The sequence below is a fragment of the Sesamum indicum genome, linkage group LG2, assembly GCF_026168435.1.
Source record: "Sesamum indicum cultivar Baizhima isolate 11 linkage group LG2, ASM2616843v1, whole genome shotgun sequence".
Classification (NCBI taxonomy): domain Eukaryota; kingdom Viridiplantae; phylum Streptophyta; class Magnoliopsida; order Lamiales; family Pedaliaceae; genus Sesamum; species Sesamum indicum.
Genome location: NC_142658.1, coordinates 16,450,170 through 16,470,221, shown reverse-complemented (window position 1 = coordinate 16,470,221; position 20,052 = coordinate 16,450,170). Strand labels below are relative to the sequence as shown.

At 36.0% G+C, this 20,052-nt stretch overlaps 1 protein-coding gene across 2 annotated transcripts; it reads left to right on the top strand.

Moving 5' to 3' along the window:
• Positions 1-1,673: 1,673 nt before the first annotated feature.
• On the top strand, positions 1,674-19,602 carry PKP3 (plastidial pyruvate kinase 3). Of its 2 annotated transcripts, none has more exons than XM_011071929.3 (12): positions 1,674-2,143; positions 6,390-6,641; positions 7,309-7,474; positions 7,997-8,131; positions 8,238-8,348; positions 8,440-8,528; positions 9,855-9,917; positions 12,406-12,581; positions 16,171-16,276; positions 18,921-19,069; positions 19,192-19,300; positions 19,386-19,602. In XM_011071929.3, the coding sequence occupies exons 1-12, from the start codon at positions 1,910-1,912 to the stop codon at positions 19,497-19,499; spliced, it is 1,704 nt and encodes a 567-aa protein (XP_011070231.1). In that variant the 5' UTR covers positions 1,674-1,909; the 3' UTR covers positions 19,500-19,602. The 2 variants fall into 2 exon arrangements, with proteins under 2 accessions (XP_011070231.1, XP_088731903.1); XM_088875777.1 differs by lacking the exon at positions 1,674-2,143 and adding an exon at positions 5,080-5,984.
• Positions 19,603-20,052: the final 450 nt, after the last annotated feature.

Below are 20,052 nucleotides of genomic sequence, written 5' to 3'. Positions count from 1 at the left end.
ACCGCCTCGTCAAGCCTGTTCCGGCAAACCCTCCACCCCCCGTTCGCGCAGTCCCTTCATCCCTTCCTAAAATTGAAAAACAAGCAATACTGAGCTCCATCCCTCATCGCCGCCAACCTCCATCCCGCCTCCATGTTGCCCCTCCATCCCACCCAGCTTCCTATCGCGCTGCCCTTCCACCTAGCCCACTCAGTCCCCCTCGCCGCCCTCAACCTGCCACTCCTCTTCAGCCACAATTTCTTTCATTTACAAAATCAAAAAAAGAATAAATTCAAACAACCAACAAACATTTTTCCACAGGTAAAGTGAATCTTAAAATAAAGAGTAGAATGTGTGCATTTTTTTAAGATAAAATCGCATTCAACAGAACTTGAGCTCGAACGCCATAATTGTAGCTTCTTCAAAGATGGAGAACTTGAAAAGTTTGCCATGGCAGCATTGTTGGAGAGCTGATCAATTAGTTATTATGTGCAAAAATGGGGAGAATGAGCTAAATTGTTGAGGAGATTTGAGGACAAAATTGGGAGAAGAAATGTTATCACCAAATGGTGGACCCGTGTTAATTTTAACAAGAGCAAGTTGGGCGGGTTTTGAATCACAACACAATCACCAACAATTACTGGCCGTGCGTTTAAATCATATATAATTAAATTTGTATTTATTTTATATTCATCACAAATTTTATTTCCGAACCAAATCAAAATCATATATAATTGAATTTTATTTATTTCGTATTTATCCCAAATTTTAAATATCACAAAATTGAATTTTTATTTATTTATCTCTACACTCATATTTTATAGCTAAATTGATGTTTTGCTTTTAGTATGATATTATTTTCGGTATTATATATTATTTTTTAGGATAAATGCCATATTTCGTCCCTTAAGTTTTTGCTTAAAATCACGTTAGTCCCTCAAGTTCATTTCTTAATTTTAGCATCCTTAAACTGTAATTTTTGTCTCAGTTTGGTCCCTCGAACCATTTTCCGACGAAAATGTGACCCAAATTTTACTTTTTGGAGGGTGAAATGATCAATTTAAGTTTGATTTTATCACTTTAGTCCCTTAAATTTGTAAAATTATAAGAAATTAATCCTTTTCCAGAAAGGAATTTTTTTTATATTTTTATGTGTATGATGTTATTATTTAGTTTGAAAAATGAAAACTTTGAACTCTTGCGAGCATAATAATGACATATTCCTTAACTTAAAATAAAATAGTCCTTTTCTTTTATTTTCAAAAGTGACAAAAAAATATCAAAATTATAAATAAATTTATTAAACTTAGCTAATCTAAAATATTTTTATAAAATCTAAGTTGGTTCTTTAAAATGAACCCTTAAAATGAATATTATATATATGGAATCCACCAAAAAAATATAGTGAAAAAGTATAATCTACCAACGTTTTGTTCGAAATCTCAAATATTTAATAAATATTGTTAGGGTTGAGTTTTTTTAAGACTTATTTTTAATTCTTGAAATAAAAAATTACTGACTTAGATTTTTTTTATTATATTTTTATATTAGATAAATTTTATCGAATTTATTAATAATTTTGATAATTTTAACACTAGTTGTTACTATATTTCATAAATATTCATAAAAAAGTAGATATCATAAGACACACACATATATGTATATATGTATATATAGTTATATTTTTGTAAGAGGAAATTGAAAATAGATGGTCTCAAACCCTGCCAAGTGTAAACCCTGCTACAGAGAATCTCAGAGTTGCTAGCAGATTCAACAGTCAATTCTTCCTCATTGCCGCTGCCATTGCAGTCTCTACTTCTTTACGTTTGTTTCTTGCTTAATCATTCCCTCTCCCTTTCTCCCTCGCACCCTTTCCGCCCGCCCTTGTATTCCTGTGATTTTCTGTACTTCCGTCAATCGGTGTTTTCCAATGGCGGCGACGGTGAACCTGCCAAGGGGGGTACCTGCTTTCAATTCTCAAGCTGGTTGCCTGTCCTCTGCCAAAAAGATCAGCGAGTTTTTCTTTCAGTGCAGACTGAGGAGGACCAGTCAAAGAGTTGACCTTTATAGGTCTACCAAGATCAGCAATAGCTGCAGCAGCTACGGGAACAGGGAATCTAATGCCATGGCTGCTGCGTTTTCGCCGAATGGCGTGGCACTCCCGGTATGTTGTCTATATGTACGTGTTTTTGTGTGTTCATTTGTGTTCGGAATCTATTGATTTGCCAAAAACGGAGAGTGGGGTTGAGTGTTGTCGTTTGTGTTTTGGAATTTGGACAAGGTTGATTCTTTCGTCGGATTTGAAGAAACTCCAATACTGGACTCTCACGTTTTTTTTTTTTTTTGGGGGATGCATGTGAAATGAGAACTTTTTCTAGTGTTGTCAATCTTCACGTCAAGGGGTAATTATCGTTGCATTCTTTTGAATGGTTGAGTGACATGGGGGTTCTCGACTGCACTATGAACAGCATTTTTAGCGGAGCCAAGATGTTTTGGAATCCCTCTAGCGATCAATCAAGTTGTACGATGTATTTTAACAATCCATAGATGTTTAGCTCGTTAAATAGCAAAAGACCTGAAAGTCAAAATGAGAGCAAATGAGGTACTTACAGGGAATGAAATAGAGAATCCTAACCTTGTGTTAGGATGCATGCATTATGGTGGTTCTTCACTATTCATAAAATGATTATCTTTCGGGAGAAAGTCAAAATGAGAGCGAATGTGGTACTTATAAGGAATGAAATAGAATTGTAACCTTGTGATAGGATGCATACATTATGGTGGCCAGAGTGTTAGTCGGTTGCATCATATAGCCTCCTGCTTACAACTGTGTTCCGTCCAAGGAATTAATCTAGAAGTAGAAAAGGATGCACTTGAAAACTTGTCGTAGGTAGCCCTAGTGATGATACAGCCAATTTGAGATGGTGCCATGACTGAATGTAATGTTGAGGAGTTAGAATTGATTGAGGCAATTCAATACTTGGTTTTGGTTCTTCCTCTATCAACCTCGTTTTTTGGGCTTTGAGGGACCAAACCAGATGGATAGGTCAAATTGGGTATTGGAATTTGATGTCAAGATTGAGAAATTCTTCAAATTAGAGCTAAGGAGTTACCACTTTGGGGCCGGAGGGAATCAAATCTCCAATTCAGGGTAGTTGTTTGTTATGAAATTCAATTTTGGGCGTAGCAATTCTATTTGTCTCTTTCTTGGGTGAGTTGACAATGACTTTTTCTGAAGGAGGTAGAGTTTGCTTTGACTAAGGGTCTCTCATTGTAGAAAGATTTAATGTCGGGTGTTTTCCTCGGGAAGGTTATCTCCAACTTAGAGTTCTCACTCATTGGTATTTGTTTGTTGTTCATAGATTGTTATTTTCTTCTGCGGGAAAGTACAATTTCTATATTGATCTTTGAAAAAGTTTCTTATTTCTTTGACTTTTTTCTCTTGGGTGCCATGGACCAACTTGCTTGACTGTGACTGTGTTGACCCCATGTTTGAGGCACACATCAGAGCCTCCTGCCTCGACCTGTCAAGGGGTGCTCTGCAAGTCAAGCAGGCAACCTGTAGCATAGACCCCATGTTTGGGAGCTTTAACCTTGTGCTTGAGGCAGCTTGCGCCAACTTGGGGTTAAGGTTGCTTGGCTTGACTTGGCAGTTAAATGCTGTGTGCCTCAACCTCAAAATGTCAAGCTGCATGCCTGCACTTGAGTCGCGGGGAACTGAGGAAGGGGTGTGAAGCAGCCTCGAGCCTCGACCTTAAGGTCAAGGTGCACATCTCTAACCGATCACACAGCTTGCCTTGACCTTAGAGTCAAGTCTGTTGCTCGGCGACGTGGTTGCTTGACTCAAATGATCATGGCGGCTCTCTTGACCATGCCTTGGTTGTGGTTCTCGTTTTTGCATAATCGTGTATTCAGTCGCATCAGTTTCTGTGAAGTTCTTTGAGAAGAAAGAAAAATCTTTGTTTCCAGGTGATAGTTGCTCTTTTGATATTTGCGAAGATTTATTCATTTCCTCCTCATTTTCTTTATGAGTCATTCATTCTTTCAATTTTATCGGAGTGTATGACAGTAATCAGAGCCAAGTTTTAATGCGTTAGCTTAACAAAGCCGACCAATATTACCCTCAACGTCTCAAAACAAGTATTAGAAACTTGTTGAAAGTAGACGAAGTTTCTTTTTACTCTTCTTAGTATTTGTATCTAAGCAAATCATCTTGACTTCAGGTTACTTGGATTAACTTACTCTAGGTTGCTATTTGTGTTTTTGGTTATAAGGGGGCACTTTATGACTTTTTGGGTTAAGTCTGTTCTGATAACCTTTAAGAAACTCGTGCTATTTCCCAAGCCCATTATCACTTTCTTGAGGTCGAAATATCATCTTCAACTTTTACGGTTTGGCTTTTGATGAGGATCTAAGAGAAGTTGTTTCTGATCTCAGTAGGTAACTACTACCTTTTCGAGTTCCGTGGAGTCATCCCTCTCTTTTGAGGCTATACTCCTATATGTCTAGTTGTTGAACCTCAAATTCATGGTGTGGCCCAGGAGGGCTCACATTGTCTTGGTTTTATTTTTATTCCATGATTCCACGAGATCATCAAGCTATAAACTGGAGTATGTGATACAACTAGTATTGTTTTCCTAATGTGATCCATACTAGAAAGAGACATACGTATAGTTGTACCCATCATACGGGCGTCTCTGGAAACAACCTTAATACGTACGCAAAAGATTTACTTATTTGGTGTCATTATTTGGCACATTTAGTTGGTCATTGGTTGCGATCCTTAGATACCACCACTTTTAGGACCCAGACATATCATCTGTGCTAGTGGTGCTTTTCGAGGCTTCTCTAAAAGATGCTGGCATAATCTTTGAGGGTCACACTTAGGAGTTGCTACCTTTGAGGGTACATATTGATACTTGAGTTCATTTCCTTGAAGTATGAGATAGTTATTTTTGCACCTCTATGATGCTTTTACCTGTTCATGCTTTTCCTTTATTCAAACTGTAGGGTGTAGGGTGACAGGCTTGGTTACTAGCTTCTCCATGCTAATCTCCTCCTAGGAGTTCCTGTATTCGATCCTCTTGGAAGCCTCACTTTTGGCGAGGGGATTGAGAAGCTCTCCTGGAGTCGATGCTCTGCTGCACATGAGGTGGACATCCTAATTGCTAATTAGCTGAAAATGTTCTGTGAAATGATATCTATCTCATAAGGTGAAAGTTTCCCAGGATGCTGACTTGCCTCCTCTCAATGTACCTCCTCTTAGGGACTAACTCATCTCAATGTCTTAGTCATGCTATTCTCTAGAGCATAAGGTTTATTTGTGGGCATAGACCCTAGTTGAGATTTTCATGCTTTTTTCCCTTGTCTGTAAGGTTTATAGTTAAAACTGCTTTGCTCTGAGCTATTGAAGGATAATAGAATTTAAGGAAAATGCTAGGTCATGTAGGTTGACACTCACCTTCGCCGCTGACTTTGCTATGTTATCATCTCCATTTGGTATGCTTTCAAAGTTATGCCATCTTGAGCTTTGTTCAATCTGGTGCTCTCCTATCAACTTCTGTACCATTTCGTTGGTGGAGATCCCATTCTGTAGTCGTCACTGCTGTCGCTTCATTAGTTCTAGTACTTCGTGAGGGCAACTTTCTCTCTCTGGGGATGCTTAGCTTCTATTTCCCTCCCCCGCAGACCTTAATCCTATGTGCGAGGCCTTCCTATCTCTAATAGTTTCAGGGGCCATGAGAATGTATCAACTGTAAGGACCAGATGGAGATGATGGTCTTCTTATGGGAGGAGTTCTTCCTAGAGGAGGCTCGAGTTGTCTTGTAACTCTTGTTCAAAGATTGCCCTCCTAGTTGCCGACTTGGAGGAGTATGATGCAACAGGAGGCGCTGGTGATCTAATGTGCAGTGGTTCCACCTGTAAAAAGTTTCGCGACGTTCCACACAAGCATCATTCCATTCTTAGATGCACAACCTACTGCTTGGATTCCATCAATGCATCTGGTACTATAGTCAGTATCTTTTTGGTGGTAATTTAGAGATAGGGTAGTTGGAAATTGTGATGCATTAGGATTACTTAAGTCATCTTAATGTTTCCTTCTATTAATCATAGAATCTTACCGAATTTTGACTCAGATAATCTATGTAAACTAGAACTGGCATGGTACCCTTATCTCTTAGTTTTATTTACGGTATATTAAACATGCACATCTCTTTTTCTTGGTTCACTTTTAACTGAACCAGTTTTCTAGATTTGAAGAATGAAGCTAAAATTCAGATGTAGGTGCTTGCTTGTCAGTCGTTCAGATCTCATTTATCCTCATTTGCCTTTCATCTTTAAATCTTTGAGCAATATATGCATATAAATGTGTATCCTGAAAAGGAACTTGAAACGATTTTGAGTTTCAGTCTACTGATGATGGTCTGATGCTGACACGGATTAATGTAAATGCTCAAAGAAAAACAAAGATAGTCTGTACAATTGGTCCTTCCACCAGCTCGCGTGATATGATCTGGAAACTGGCAGAAGCTGGAATGAATGTGGCACGTTTGAATATGTCTCATGGAGATCATGCATCACACCAGAAAACCATAGATCTCGTCAAAGAATACAATGCACAATTTCAGGAGAAAGTTGTTGCCATAATGTTAGATACCAAGGTATTTTTCTTGATAGTTCCCCATGCTAAATTTGAATTCTATTGCAGCTTATACAACACCTATATACAGACACATGACGGATGATTTCCTTGCTAATTGTATTCTAAATTGTGAATTACATCCCTGCTGTATTTGTGTTTCCACAGTGAAAATTTACTATGACCTGGATATTCATTTTCACCGTGCATCATCCCAGTACATATATAAATCACATTAGAACACACTTAATTTACAAATGAGTCTTTTCCTCTTTTTAGTTTTTTCTCCACACTTGGTGTATGTCCTTTTATATTTGCATTGATATTGAGCATGCTAATATATGACCTCTCTCAATTTGATGCACTTTTAATCTTTAGATACTATTCTGAAACTAGTTATGGAATTAGGTATTCATCGATCTTGGCTGAAAGTGTTCCACTTTCTTCATGTTCAATGGCTAGTGACACTAGAAGGCCGCAATTATGTAGACTTAGTGGCAATTTTCAGTTACAGCAAAGTGATTCAAATTATTTTTGGTGTATTTATACTACTTGAAGGTTGTCTCTTCCTTATTTTTAGGTAAAACATTGCTCTCTCTGTTGCTTAGTGCTTTGTGTGGGGTTGGGGATGTGGGTGGGGTGGTTTCTGTTTCTATTTACTAATATGGAGTCCAATGATCTTCGATCAGGGTCCTGAGGTTAGGAGTGGAGATGTGCCACAGCCGATCCTTCTCAAGGAGGGACAAGAGTTCAATTTTACCATTAAAAGAGGAGTTAGTACTGCTGATACTGTTAGTGTTAATTATGATGACTTCATAAATGATGTTGAAGTTGGTGACATTCTACTGGTTGATGGTGAGTAAAATCCCCTATATAGTACAGCAGCTGGGGAAATTGTCAGTGACGTGCCTGTCATTTTATTCTTTGCAATCATGAGTTAGTGCATTTTCACGGCTTTGGATGTGTAATGTGGAAAAGTAACTTGTAATCAGTAATGTTGGGAATCTGAAAAATGTCTCTTTCTCCTGCTATATGCATGCAATGGAATGCATTAGGTTAGACTCAGCAATTTAGATCTTCCTTCTTTTCTTTTTTATTGGTCTTAGAGAGCAGCGTACTGAAGGTGCTACAGACGTAAAAGCCTAAAGGATTTTTTTGATTATCTTTTAGTTTTTTTCGTTTTTGTAAAATTGGAGGATGCCTCCTTATTTAAGCTCTGGTGAAAGCTAAGTTTGTTCAAATGCCTATATAAATGGAATAAGTTGCAAATCCAAGTAAATTCTTTTGAGCTGTCATGCAATTTCTTTTGAGCTAGCTTGTTTTCTGCTATCTAACCAAAACGCACAACTTAGGAGACTGGGTGTTCCTTTGTTGTAGGTGGAATGATGTCATTAGCTGTGAAATCAAAGACAAATGATGTGGTAAAATGCGAAGTAATTGATGGCGGAGAACTGAAATCAAGGCGACATTTAAATGTGCGGGGGAAAAGTGCAACTCTGCCTTCAATAACAGGTTGACTAGCTTCTTGATGCTCTGCAATCTGGAATTTCTTTTCTTCTGGTTTCTACGATCAAAATGGTATAATTTTTCAGCTGTATTTGGGGTTTCATCTGTGCAGACAAAGACTGGGAAGATATTAAATTTGGCGTGGATAACCAAGTCGATTTCTATGCTGTTTCTTTTGTGAAGGATGCTAAAGTGGTTCATGAATTGAAAGATTATCTCAAGAGTAAACCCTATGATCATCTCATCCCTCATTATAATACAATCTTCTATGACTTTGTTTGATCTTTACTACACCCAAAAATTCTTGTCTTCAGGGTGCAATGCCGATATTCATGTGATTGTAAAGATTGAAAGTGCTGATTCAATCCCAAATCTTCAGTCTATCATCTCTGCATCTGATGGGGTTAGTGTAATCTATATGGCAGTTCCTGTAGTTCTTATGCTCAGACTACTGATTATGGGCAAAAGTAGGAATGGGAAAATTTGTACAAATAGCAAGCATGTTTGCATATGGAAAGAGTTCCTCCTTGCTGTCACATATGGAGATCCTCAAGCGCCCGGTTAATTGGGACTAAAGATGAGATGAAAAATTTTTGTTTAAACAATTTGCTGTGGCAAATTCTTTTGCCTATTTTTACACCAGGCTGAGGAAATAATGCAGAAATCTTCTTTAATCTACTAGTCAACCTTCTTCTCTAGAAGATCAAATACCTTGCTACGTTCTCCCGGAATAAAATCATGTTCCCTTGAGAGTCCTCCTGATGCTATTCAGTGTGAGGAAATCTCTTATAAGGTCTCGTACAGGGGTTTACTACTTGGGGTTTGGTGTGAATGGCATGTTCATTGAGTTTGGTGATGGATTATGAAACAATAATCAAATTAAAGAATGAGGTCATATTCTTTCTTTTATATGGTGGTTTACTATACTGGGGAATGAATATGGCAGAACAAACTGTATTTTAATGTTAAAAATGAATTTATTGGGGAAAAGAAAAAAATTACAAGAAAGAGGATGAGAACTCCTGAAAAACAAAAACTTGTAAGCTCTAGGGATTCGCATTTATTCTTGTTGGTCCTGGAAGGATACTAATACAGAATTCATGAAGATTTGGCATTTGACCTGCAGGTTTTACTCACTAATATTCTTAGCAATAACTACCTTGATCCATGTTATAAAGTATGTAGAAGAAATATGTTAGATGGAACGATGCACAAAAAAATAGATCCATAAGTGTTTTCAGTGATGCGAGGTAATACTTGTAACTTCGACAGAAGTAAGGCAGAAAGAGAGGTTAAGGTATTCATCCAAACATCATAGTTTCATATAAATTGGTCCCCATAAAAAAGAAAAGAAAAAGAGAAGAGGACAACAATGTTCAAACCCCAAGAAACAAATTAACTCTGTTCCTAAGTCTTCCGGATTTCCTAATACTGCAAATATTTGTGCATGGTTTGTGTCCTTTGATACTCTGTAGCATATGCTGAAGTTTACTGCCCTCACTTATAATACTTGTTGGCACCTAAACCCTTGCAGACCATCTATATCCCACCTGATCCCTCTGTAAGATTGCTAAGAGGTCTTTCCAAAGTTCGCTTTATAGTTGTTCTTGTTTCATTTCCTTCATGTGGTTGTGGCCATACATGATATGCTTATTGACCTTGAATCAAGTAATATTAGTTCATATACTATAATAGTATATTTAACTCATGCAATCGTTCATGTTGATAGGCAATGGTAGCTCGTGGTGATCTTGGAGCTGAACTCCCAATTGAGGAGGTTCCTTTGTTACAGGTAGTTGGATGTTGAAAAGTCAGAATCACTATAATTCTCCATATATTTCTTGTTTGATGAGTATGGTGATTATTTCTATAAAGAACTAACTCATAGGATATTGATTTCAGTGATATAAGAGGGAAAGGCAAAACAGAAAAATCAATTTCCGTCCAATTTGTGTTACCTAGAAAAGTAAATATAACTACGAATTTCAGGATTGCAGTTGATAGACATGAATATAATATTCTTAGTGTTTGGTTCAGAATAAAATATTAGTAGTTCATAAATTTATCAGCTTCGTTATAGGCACATATCCTTTTAAATATATCTTTGGTATAATCATGATGAAAGTATTGGGCTGGAATTGAGGGGTGTGGGTGGGTTTGACTGGCACAAGCTTCATTTCCCAAATACAGATCATAGACGTAAAACGAAAACTTTGAGTATGCTTTCATTTCCAAAAGCAACCTTAGAAGGCTACTGCTTCTTTAAAGCAAAGTGTTTGGTGGAATGACTTTTCAATAGTTTTCCATGAACAGACAGACAGCATGTGACGAAAAGAAGCTGGAAAAGGTTGGCTGAATAGTCATTCCAACAAATGTTTTGCTTATGGGATAGCTTTAAAGTCTCTATATACTTTTGAGTATTCTTATGTCTATAGAATAATCAGCTTCATTCAAATTTGTCTCATCTCCCTTCTGAATTTTGGAAGAGCTTTCACTATGTCAAGCTTGAATAACATTGGTTTTTGTGGAGTGTCTAACAATCTTCTACTATTAAGCATCCTCTCATCACTCTCCTTATTTCTCTTCTGCTTTTGGTGTAGTGTTTTCTTATCTCCTCCTCCTCCTCCTCCTCGTTTATTCAATTTCTTTTCGGATTATATATATGTCCTGCTTTTCTCCAGATTATTGTTTCCAATACTCATACATTTTTGCCCTTTGTTTTATTGCTAACCTTTAGCCTTTATAACGCTCATTCAGCCTGAGCAGATCTACCACCTGATAGACTAGAACAGCTCCATTTCATAACATTGCTACAGGCAGATGGATTACTATTCACAGCCTTCTAACGGAATGCTGACAGATCTGAACCTTTTCCATGGTTGGCTAATTTTGATTTGTAAATTGTGTAACTTGTTTCTTATGACCAACCTATGATGTTGCAAACAATTATATGAGCATTCCCTCTAGTCAATATCAGTTGGTTTGGAGTTGGATCATAGCATCTGATGTTGGCTGGGAAGATATTGATAACTTGAGCTCATTCTTTGATAAATGATCATTATAAGTCAGACTCGATGGGATTGATCAGTCCTTTTTTTTTTTCGTCATTAATGCGGGAATGGACTAAGAATTTTCTTTTTTTTTTTCTATCATCAAGCCAAGCCCAATTCATGTTTTCTTCTTTTCTTATCAATGGATAGAATTCTCTACTTGTACGACGTAGCTGTTTCGTTCTTCTCAGAATGTGACTCGGTTAATGTGGTTTGTTATGACATTGCAAATCTTGTGATTTCAAGTTATTAATTCAATTTTGACATTATTGCTGCACAGTGCACCATCACTGTTCCCTCTTTAGTCTTGTCATGTTCTAGCGGAGGTTGAACATGCAGGGGATCATTAGAACTTCTTGACATATAGAGAAATGAATCCCCCAGTTAAAATCTATCACTAATGTAACATTACCGAGGTCTTCTGCAATTATAGTCGGGTAGTTAATAGAGTTTTTAAAAGGAATTGGCATTTGCATGTTGAGAAGTCTGGTTCTTCTCTCAATTTTGTTCTACATGATCTAAATGCATATCCAACTAGGTATGGTTAAATTTGGCTGACATGCTAGATAATTATCTTTGTTTTCTGAATTTGTTGGACAAACGGAACCGAGAGTTGCATTTTCTTTTAAGAAAAACATTATTGTTTCCATGAGAAATGAGATCATTTGGCAGTGTAAGAGTCTACAGAGGCAGGCAATTCAAGCATAAATGAGTTTTGTGTGATCTTGTATCAACCATAAGCATTTTCTGGAGCCAAGCCCTAAGGACCTCATAGGTTCTGTTTATTTGCCAGGCAGTTGTTCACTAGTGCTATGAATTGATATGGGCCAACCAGCTCCACAGGTAAAAGGAACAACACTGCTTGGTGTTCATAATGTAAAAAGATCTGAACCTTCTAATGTAAGAATCCTATCTAATATTCATCTACCTCTGTTTCTTGAGTGGTTCATGATGTAACTCCTTGTCACATAGGTGGCAAACCGTACAAATTCCAAGGTGCAAATATAAGAAATGTGAAACGTATATTTCCATTTCTAATAGTTGTAAATATAAACATGGGCTACAAGTTTGTACATTTAAGAATGAGTCCAGTTTGTAATTGTGGTACCTACCTTCTTTCTCTTATATTTTATCTAATGTTTCTGAGAAACAATGTGTGGTGATTGAGTGTATCCTAGGCTGGTGAAAACAACATGAGGGGTTCAAAGAATGTTACCTAAATTTGTACAGGAAGACATTATAAGAAGGTGCAGAAGTATGCAAAAACCAGTTATTGTAGCTACAAACATGCTAGAGAGTATGATTAATCACCCAACTCCAACAAGGGCTGAAGTGTCCGACATTGCGATTGCAGTACGAGAAGGTGCTGATGCAATAATGCTTTCAGGAGAAACAGCCCATGGGAAGTGAGTTATCGTTCTCCTTGGATCACATCTATGCTGCATGTTTTTCCCATGATTGCTGTTTTTATGTCTTAGTTTTTGTTTTTAATCAACTAAATCACTGTTCAATGTTCAAAATTCTTTCTCGTAATCACTGTCATTTTCTGTTGCTACTTTTGTCATACTCAGGATTCTGAACTGAGATGCAAACTTTGTCTGAGTCTGGGTCCAGTGATTAGTTTATGAGGAGAATTGTTCTTGTTTTATTATTTATTCAACTAACTTATATACACTATATAGGCACAAAGCCACAAACGCAAACTATAAATCAAACCCCTCTAAGTTGGGATAAGATGGCTCCCCTGTTTAAGAAAAGGAAAGCATATAATAGGATTTATGCATGTATATAAAGAATGATGAATGGTTGCAGGGATTTGATTGATTCTATTTTCTAGTTTAGGCTCTCTTTGTTTGTATTGTATACATTGAATACAAATACACACAAAAAAATCCTTTTTGTAGATGGGAGTAGCCTAGGAAGATCACTTGACAGACTTGAGATCTATTTAGTAGTTTGAGGACTGACATCATGAATGAAACAAATACTACGAAATATGTGAGAGGTCCAAGAGGAAATAAAGGTTTAGTGGTGAGTACCATCTGGAATTTCACCCTGACGAACAGAGAAAGGCATGAAGCACATGATGGAAACATCCTCCGCAAAACATTTAGTTCATTCATTTGGAACAAGGGTGCTCTAGCTGTCTCATGAAGGTGTCTATTTTTTCTTTCAGCTACACCATTCTGTGATGGGGTATCCACACACAAGGTTTGGTGAAGTATTCCATACTTGGTCATGTAAGTTTGGGAAGTTTCTCATAGATACTCTTTAGCATTATCACTTTATAATGTTTGAACAAAAGTATGAAACTGTGGTTGAACATTAGAAAGAAAGACAGTAAAATGATAAAACAATTCAGAACTTTTCATTAGATAAAGTCAAGTTATTTGAGGAAAATTATCGACAAATGTTACAAAATATCGAAATCAAGTTTTAGACAAAATGAGACACGGTCCCCAAACTTCGGAATGAACTAATTCAGAAGGAGACTAAGCCTTCTTATTGACCTGATGAGTAGATGATACGCAGGGGCATTTTGCAAATTTCGTTGCCTCACAAAGTCCTTGTGCATGGTTTGGAAAATTTTAGTGTGCCCACAGAAATTTTGGTTTAAGCAAAAGCAAGTCTGACCAGTCTGTTGCCCGTAGCATTCTGAATTTGTAATCATCCTTGTCCATGTAAGTGACACAGTTAGAACAAATAATGAGAGCATGGGAATTTCATACTGAAGACCTTCCTGCTTGATCAGTTTCATACTAAAGATTTAGGAGTACTAAAGTACTTATTAGGAGTTGAGGTGTCAAGGAGGAAGAAAGGCATTATTCTATTCAAAGAAAATATGTCCTTGATCTGTTGGTTGAAACTGGACAACTAGGAGCTAAACCGTGTAGTGTAGCTTACAAAAAAAGCAGAAGTATGCTGGTTAGGAAATTGAATTATTAGATAGTATCTCGCCTTTACATTGCATATTCTGTTAGTGTCGGAGCTAATTATGTAATCTTCAACAATCCATCATTGGACTCCACTGGAGCAAATCATGTGCTATTTAAAAGGAGCACCTGGACTAGATAATTTATTGACTCGTTAAACATATACATTATATTTTTCTGCCAAAATAAAAAATAATTAAAAACAATAAATTTTTTTGAATTAATAAAGTAATTAAATATCAAAGTAATATCAATTTTTTCTTACCATGCAAACATAATTATTTCTCAATACTAGATACAAAAAATACACAAATTTAATAACAATAAAAACTAAAATTAAATTAATACAATTTAGAAAAAGAAAAGAAAAAGGAAAAGAAAATTTTCATTCCCTACATGTTGGGAATAGCTAATACCATGTTGGCGGGAGGGAATGGATAATCCCTTATCTAAGGGAATAAGAATACCCATGGGAATAAGTATTTCCAAACTTCTAGCATTCCAATCAAAATTTAGGAATAAACTTGAGAATGTTCATCCCATTCCTATATAGCAATCACACCTTAAGTGCTTTCATGTCATCAAGAAGATGTAGTGCATTTTGGACTTGAGCAACTCCAGTCTTCCTACCAAATGTTCGACCATGGAATAATGGCTGTTAAAGAAAGAAGAATGCAATTTAAGATGTTTGCTTAGTTGAGAAATAGAGATGAGGTTAGTACTAAGTTTTGGGACACGCAATACATGATTTAATTGGGGAATCCAGAATAGATGCATGTAGCAACACCAGGGATAGAATATAAGAATCATCAGCAAAAGTAATATTATGTTGTTGCTAATCTTATGATGGTCAGAAGACTCAGAACATTGATAGGTCTTGTGGTCCGTTGCACTGCAGTCTGGAGGTTCCCAGTGCAGTAAAAGAGGATGAAACAAGGCACTTACAGTTGCTAGCCAATGAAATAGACACGTTCAGTCTCCTGTTTCATTTTTCAAGATCTTGCCTGGAGTAATAGATTAGTCACAAACAGGTTTTGAGCGCCAATATAGGCTAAGAAGGAAAAACAAATCTCTCTTTAAATTGAAGGCAACAAAAGAACCAAAAGGCCAACGGCAATGAAGGGCAAACTATATAATAAAATAATAGTGGAAAAGGCAGTGGAAAATCGAAGTCCCAAAGAACCTGGCTCTTATATAAACAGAAAATGAAGAAGATACATGACATGATTCAGCCATTGGGTTTACATTCATGGACAAACAACACATGGCTAAATTATATTGTTCTCTCTTGTTTATGATTAGTACTGTTATCTCGATATATAGGTTAAATTATCATGTGCTAAATGGGATGATAGAGTAAACCACTCCTAACATTCAAAAATAAGATCATGAGATTTTGAAATCCCGTGATTGGTGCAAATGTTATAGGTAATCAAATAATTAACTTCTTGATTCTCTATACTCCCTGCGAGTTCAACATGGAAAATAATTTGAAGTGTTTGACTTGAAAGAAATTGAGAGTCTTCAAGAAACTTTCTTTTGACTATTGTACTGCACCATGTTGCTATTTTTTGAAGTGTTTGACTTGAAAGAAATTGAGAGTCTTCAAGAAACTTTCTTTTGACTATTGTACTGCACCATGTTGTAGTACCACGTTAAATCATTGGCTCAAAGCCTTCACCTATAAAATCCACAATGTCCGGGGATTCATCACTAGCTAGGGCTTTCGAATCAAAGTATGGGCTTTGCTATTAAGAAGGAGCAGTATTCCATGTATTCCTTCAAAGGGTCAGTTGCCCATTATCCTGACCAACAAATTCAAACCTCCCAGTTGCGTGAACTATTGACCTTTAACTAGGACCATACTGAGGTTTACTTAGTTTCATAAATATATGTTTGAATTATGTTTTCTCGTTTGTGTTCATTATTTGGGTTCCAATAATCTCCTATAGTACTTCCATCTTGATGAAGTTTAAACTTATGTGACAAAATAGTTTACTTATGTTATGGAGGAGATATCCTTTTGCATTTCATACTAAGATTGTTTCTTATTCTGTGTTAGATTCCCATTGAAGGCTGTTAAAGTGATGCATGCGGTGGCATTGAGGACTGAGTCAAACCTACCAATCATCATAAGCTCACCACCAGGTCAATTTGCAGCCTACAAGGTGCATATAGCTCTTACTGCTAATAAACATTTCCTATTAGATGGAGACTGCATGTTGTAGTTTCTCTTATGTACATTTTCATTCTTAATTTCTGTTATCTCTACCTCTTCCTCAAGGTATATTATTGTTGAGAACATCAAAGATGGAGTTTATTTAGTTCCCTTATGTACTAACCTTATTTTTGTCAGTAATTAGGAGTTGATTTTGAATGATGTAGGGAGTGTTTGTAACTGCTTCTGCTTCTACTTCTACTTTTAGAGAAGTGCTAACTGTAGACAAAGATGAAAATTGTAACAGAATCAAAAGTTAGGAGTCTTTGTAAAGACTAGTGAGAAGTAAATATAGCTGTTTGATTCAATGAGGGGAAAATGGAAGTGAAAATGGGTGAGGATGTGAAAGAATAATACTTTTTTTTGAAGCTGTTTGGTATGATGGAAAGAAAATTGATAGAATACTTGTTTAGTACGAGGAAAATAAGTAAAAATGAAAGGCGAATCTTTGTAATTTTACTAATCAATCCTTTCTCTCATTTTGTACTAGAGAATAAAGAAGTTAGTACTGAAATAGTTTGAAATACTAAAAAGATTAAAAGTTAAACCTGAAAACTTACGAAAAAGGCATCAATGCAACCAAGAATAAAATACTTTTTAGATACCAATACCTCAAACTAAAAGGATCTTTTCTTTATAGATAAATTATATCTATAGGGAATGTATTAAATACGAACAAAATGAGTGCTTTTTGTCCTTTTAGTTTATACTTCCACTTATGCGCCCAATTTTGCACATAAACAAAATTGGACTCAGAGGATTCATATACATTCAATTTTACTTTCCTTTCATTGTTTTTGTCTAACTAAATATGGAACTTTTTCTTATACATCTATGTTTACGTATACTTCCACTCGTCACCCGAAGCAAATAATATCTAAAAATTAAACTGGGATTGTTATTGAGAAAGAGCACTTTTTAAAAAGTTTAATTGATTAAAAGTTGTTTTGTCCTCATGTGTGATATTATTTTTGCTTAACACTTGTAGTTGCCATTGGCCAATGTAATTGATTTTCTAAAACAATAACAATTTATTTCAATTAGTATGTTTCATATGTAATGGTTTACAAATAATACTCAATAGTATTAGAATATTGAATACTACCAGAAAAAACTTAATGTGCACCTAAATAATGCATCCACTAAGTAATTTGATTGTTCATCAATGCAATATAAGTAAATTTGCATAACTGTAAAAAAAAAAAAAATATTTTCCCATTAATTAAACAGCGCAACTTAGTTTATATTTTCCTATAGTATAGCAATGATATCAAATGATGTAGCAAATACATATAAAAGTTTCTAAACTATTATAATTGCAAATTGTAAATTGTAAATTTTAGTAGTATTATGTCTTTTAAAGTGTTTTAAAAACAATATCAACTTTAGATGTGCAATCCTAAGAATAAATTGAAAAAGGGTACGTTTACAGTAAGATTATTAGAATGATGGTTAAATAGTTTGGAATGATGTTGAATTTATTTACAACAAGCCAAAGGTAGATGCAATCAGAAGTGCTTTTCTTGATGTGTATCCACAGGGATGTAAAACAAAAGCGACGCTAAATTAATACAAATTATAGGTGAGTATCCCCTTGTTACAATGGTTTAGGTGCATCTTCATGAGCCAAGGTCTTGTTGCACTAATTGCAGGCATCTGACAGGTCTCTTGCATCAGTAATCTATAATCCTGACTCCACCTTCTAGCTTCCTTTCTCCCAATGGGTATGGGTTTGAGTGGTTCCAATCACTACCTTTCCTAGTGAGCAGACTAGGTGATCTCTACTATCACTTATAAATATAAGATTCACAGAATTAAATGAAAAGTAGTAGTTCAAATCAAGAATTTAGAGCCCAAAAGGAGACCAACTAGCTAAGCTAAGGGACCTAAGCATCTTTCTTACCATTGAATTCTGACCAAAGGAAGGAATACGGGGAGGTGCTGCTGATGAAACTCTTTACTGTTGCTTTCTCATCACCTATTTCAATAAACAATAAAGAAACGGGTCCACGGATCCTACTTTGGAACCCATCGTGGATCTCAATGTTCTCAATACTTTCAAGTACATGTTGGAAGAAGAAACAGAAGGAGATCTATTATGAAAAAAAATAAGCAGGAGTGCTTGATGGTAGTGGATTTTGCAAGTGCTACTCTTAGGCTCAGCTTTTCATTAACTCTAAATGTCTATCATTGGGCCTTTTATTCGACACAGGATTCTTATAGTATTACCTTTTTAGTGAAAGTGTGAAGATAAAAACCCTGAGCCTCTGTTAACATACAAATCTTTATAACTCGGTTTGTTCAATAACCATTTGGGATTTCCTAGAATCAGTAAGTTTACAATTAAGCTGCCATGTATTTGCACTTTATTTGACAGATATATTTTTAAAGTGGAATTATGCTAAGTTGCATATTATTACAAGCCAATATTTTCTAGAGTTACTATTACTGGTTGTCCCTATGTTTTCCTTGACGTTGAAACCATTTTTTGCTTTTATTGGAGATTTATGAGTACAGGAAATTCCTCATCTAAGTTCCTTATCTGTCGAATGCTGTTCTACTTGCTAAAACTCATTCTGTATGCAAATCTGCAGAGCCATATGGGTGATATGTTTGCGCTCCATGCCACCATAATGGCCAACACTCTGTCAACTCCCATTATAGTCTTCACAAGAACAGGTTCCATGGCCATAACTTTGAGTCATTACCGGCCATCCTCAACAATATTTGCTTTCACTAATGTGTAAGTTTTATGCTATCAGCCTTTCGGTTGTGGTTTAATTAGCTCCATAATATATTATTTACATTTATGCTGGTGTATGCAGATATTTGTGTTTTAATATTTGAACCTGCTTTTGTTCACAGAGAAAGGGTGAAGCAGCGTCTGATCCTTTATCATGGAGTAATGCCTATATATATGAAGTTTACAGATGACGTGGAGGAGACTTTTTCACAAGCTTTGAAGCTTTTATTGGTAAATGATTTCTATGATTTTTCCCAGGCTAGCTTGTTTTGTTTTTCTAAGTATGGTAAGCATTAGAATTTTTTTATTTCTTCAGTGTAAGGGTCTGGTGACAGAAGGGCAGTATGTCACTCTAGTCCAAAGTGGAGCACAGCCCATCTGGCGTCGAGAATCTACTCACCATATTCAGGTTCGCAAAGTGCAGAGCTGATTGATGTACTAGTAAAGCTTGTTGTGTACAGAAAAATAATTGCATAATTTTATGACTCGAACTCAAACTGAAATAAGTAAATAGAATTTACATTTTCTTTTAATAGTAAGATAATCTGGACCTAGTTTCAGGGGTTTGACATGGACTGCAATTAGTTCTGGATTAATGTTGGGTACAGTTGAGAGAGGGGACTTAGTGACTTACAGATTAGAACTTCAAGAAGGCTAAAGAGTTCACATTTAAGCCATTTGGTTAGTTCGAATAGAATAATGAAATCAAATGGAAAACCTTTTACATTTACATCTGTTAACATAGTCTATAAAACTATTCAAGACAGTGATAAACTGCCATGTTTCATGTTCAGTCATGAGTAACTACGCCTTTGCCTATGATATTTTTATTGCTTGCTTCCGCATCCCATATTGAATTTTCCATTTTGAATTTTCCATTTTGAATTTCTATATTGGAGTTCCCATTTCACGTTTCAATATCCTTGCAATTTATCTTAAGAAGTAGCAATGAAAATTAGTATTGCCGCATCGCAATTGGAACT

What these genes read in the sequence shown, in the direction of transcription:
- PKP3 (XM_011071929.3), top strand. Translation starts at nt 1,910, where the DNA reads ATGGCGGCGACGGTGAACCTGCCAAGGGGGGTACCTGCTTTCAATTCT. An exon ending in CGAATGGCGTGGCACTCCCG is followed by an intron (nt 2,144 to 6,389) that starts GTATGTTGTCTA and finishes TTTGAGTTTCAG; the next exon opens with TCTACTGATGATGGTCTGAT. An exon ending in AGGAGGTTCCTTTGTTACAG is followed by an intron (nt 9,918 to 12,405) that starts GTAGTTGGATGT and finishes AAATTTGTACAG; the next exon opens with GAAGACATTATAAGAAGGTG.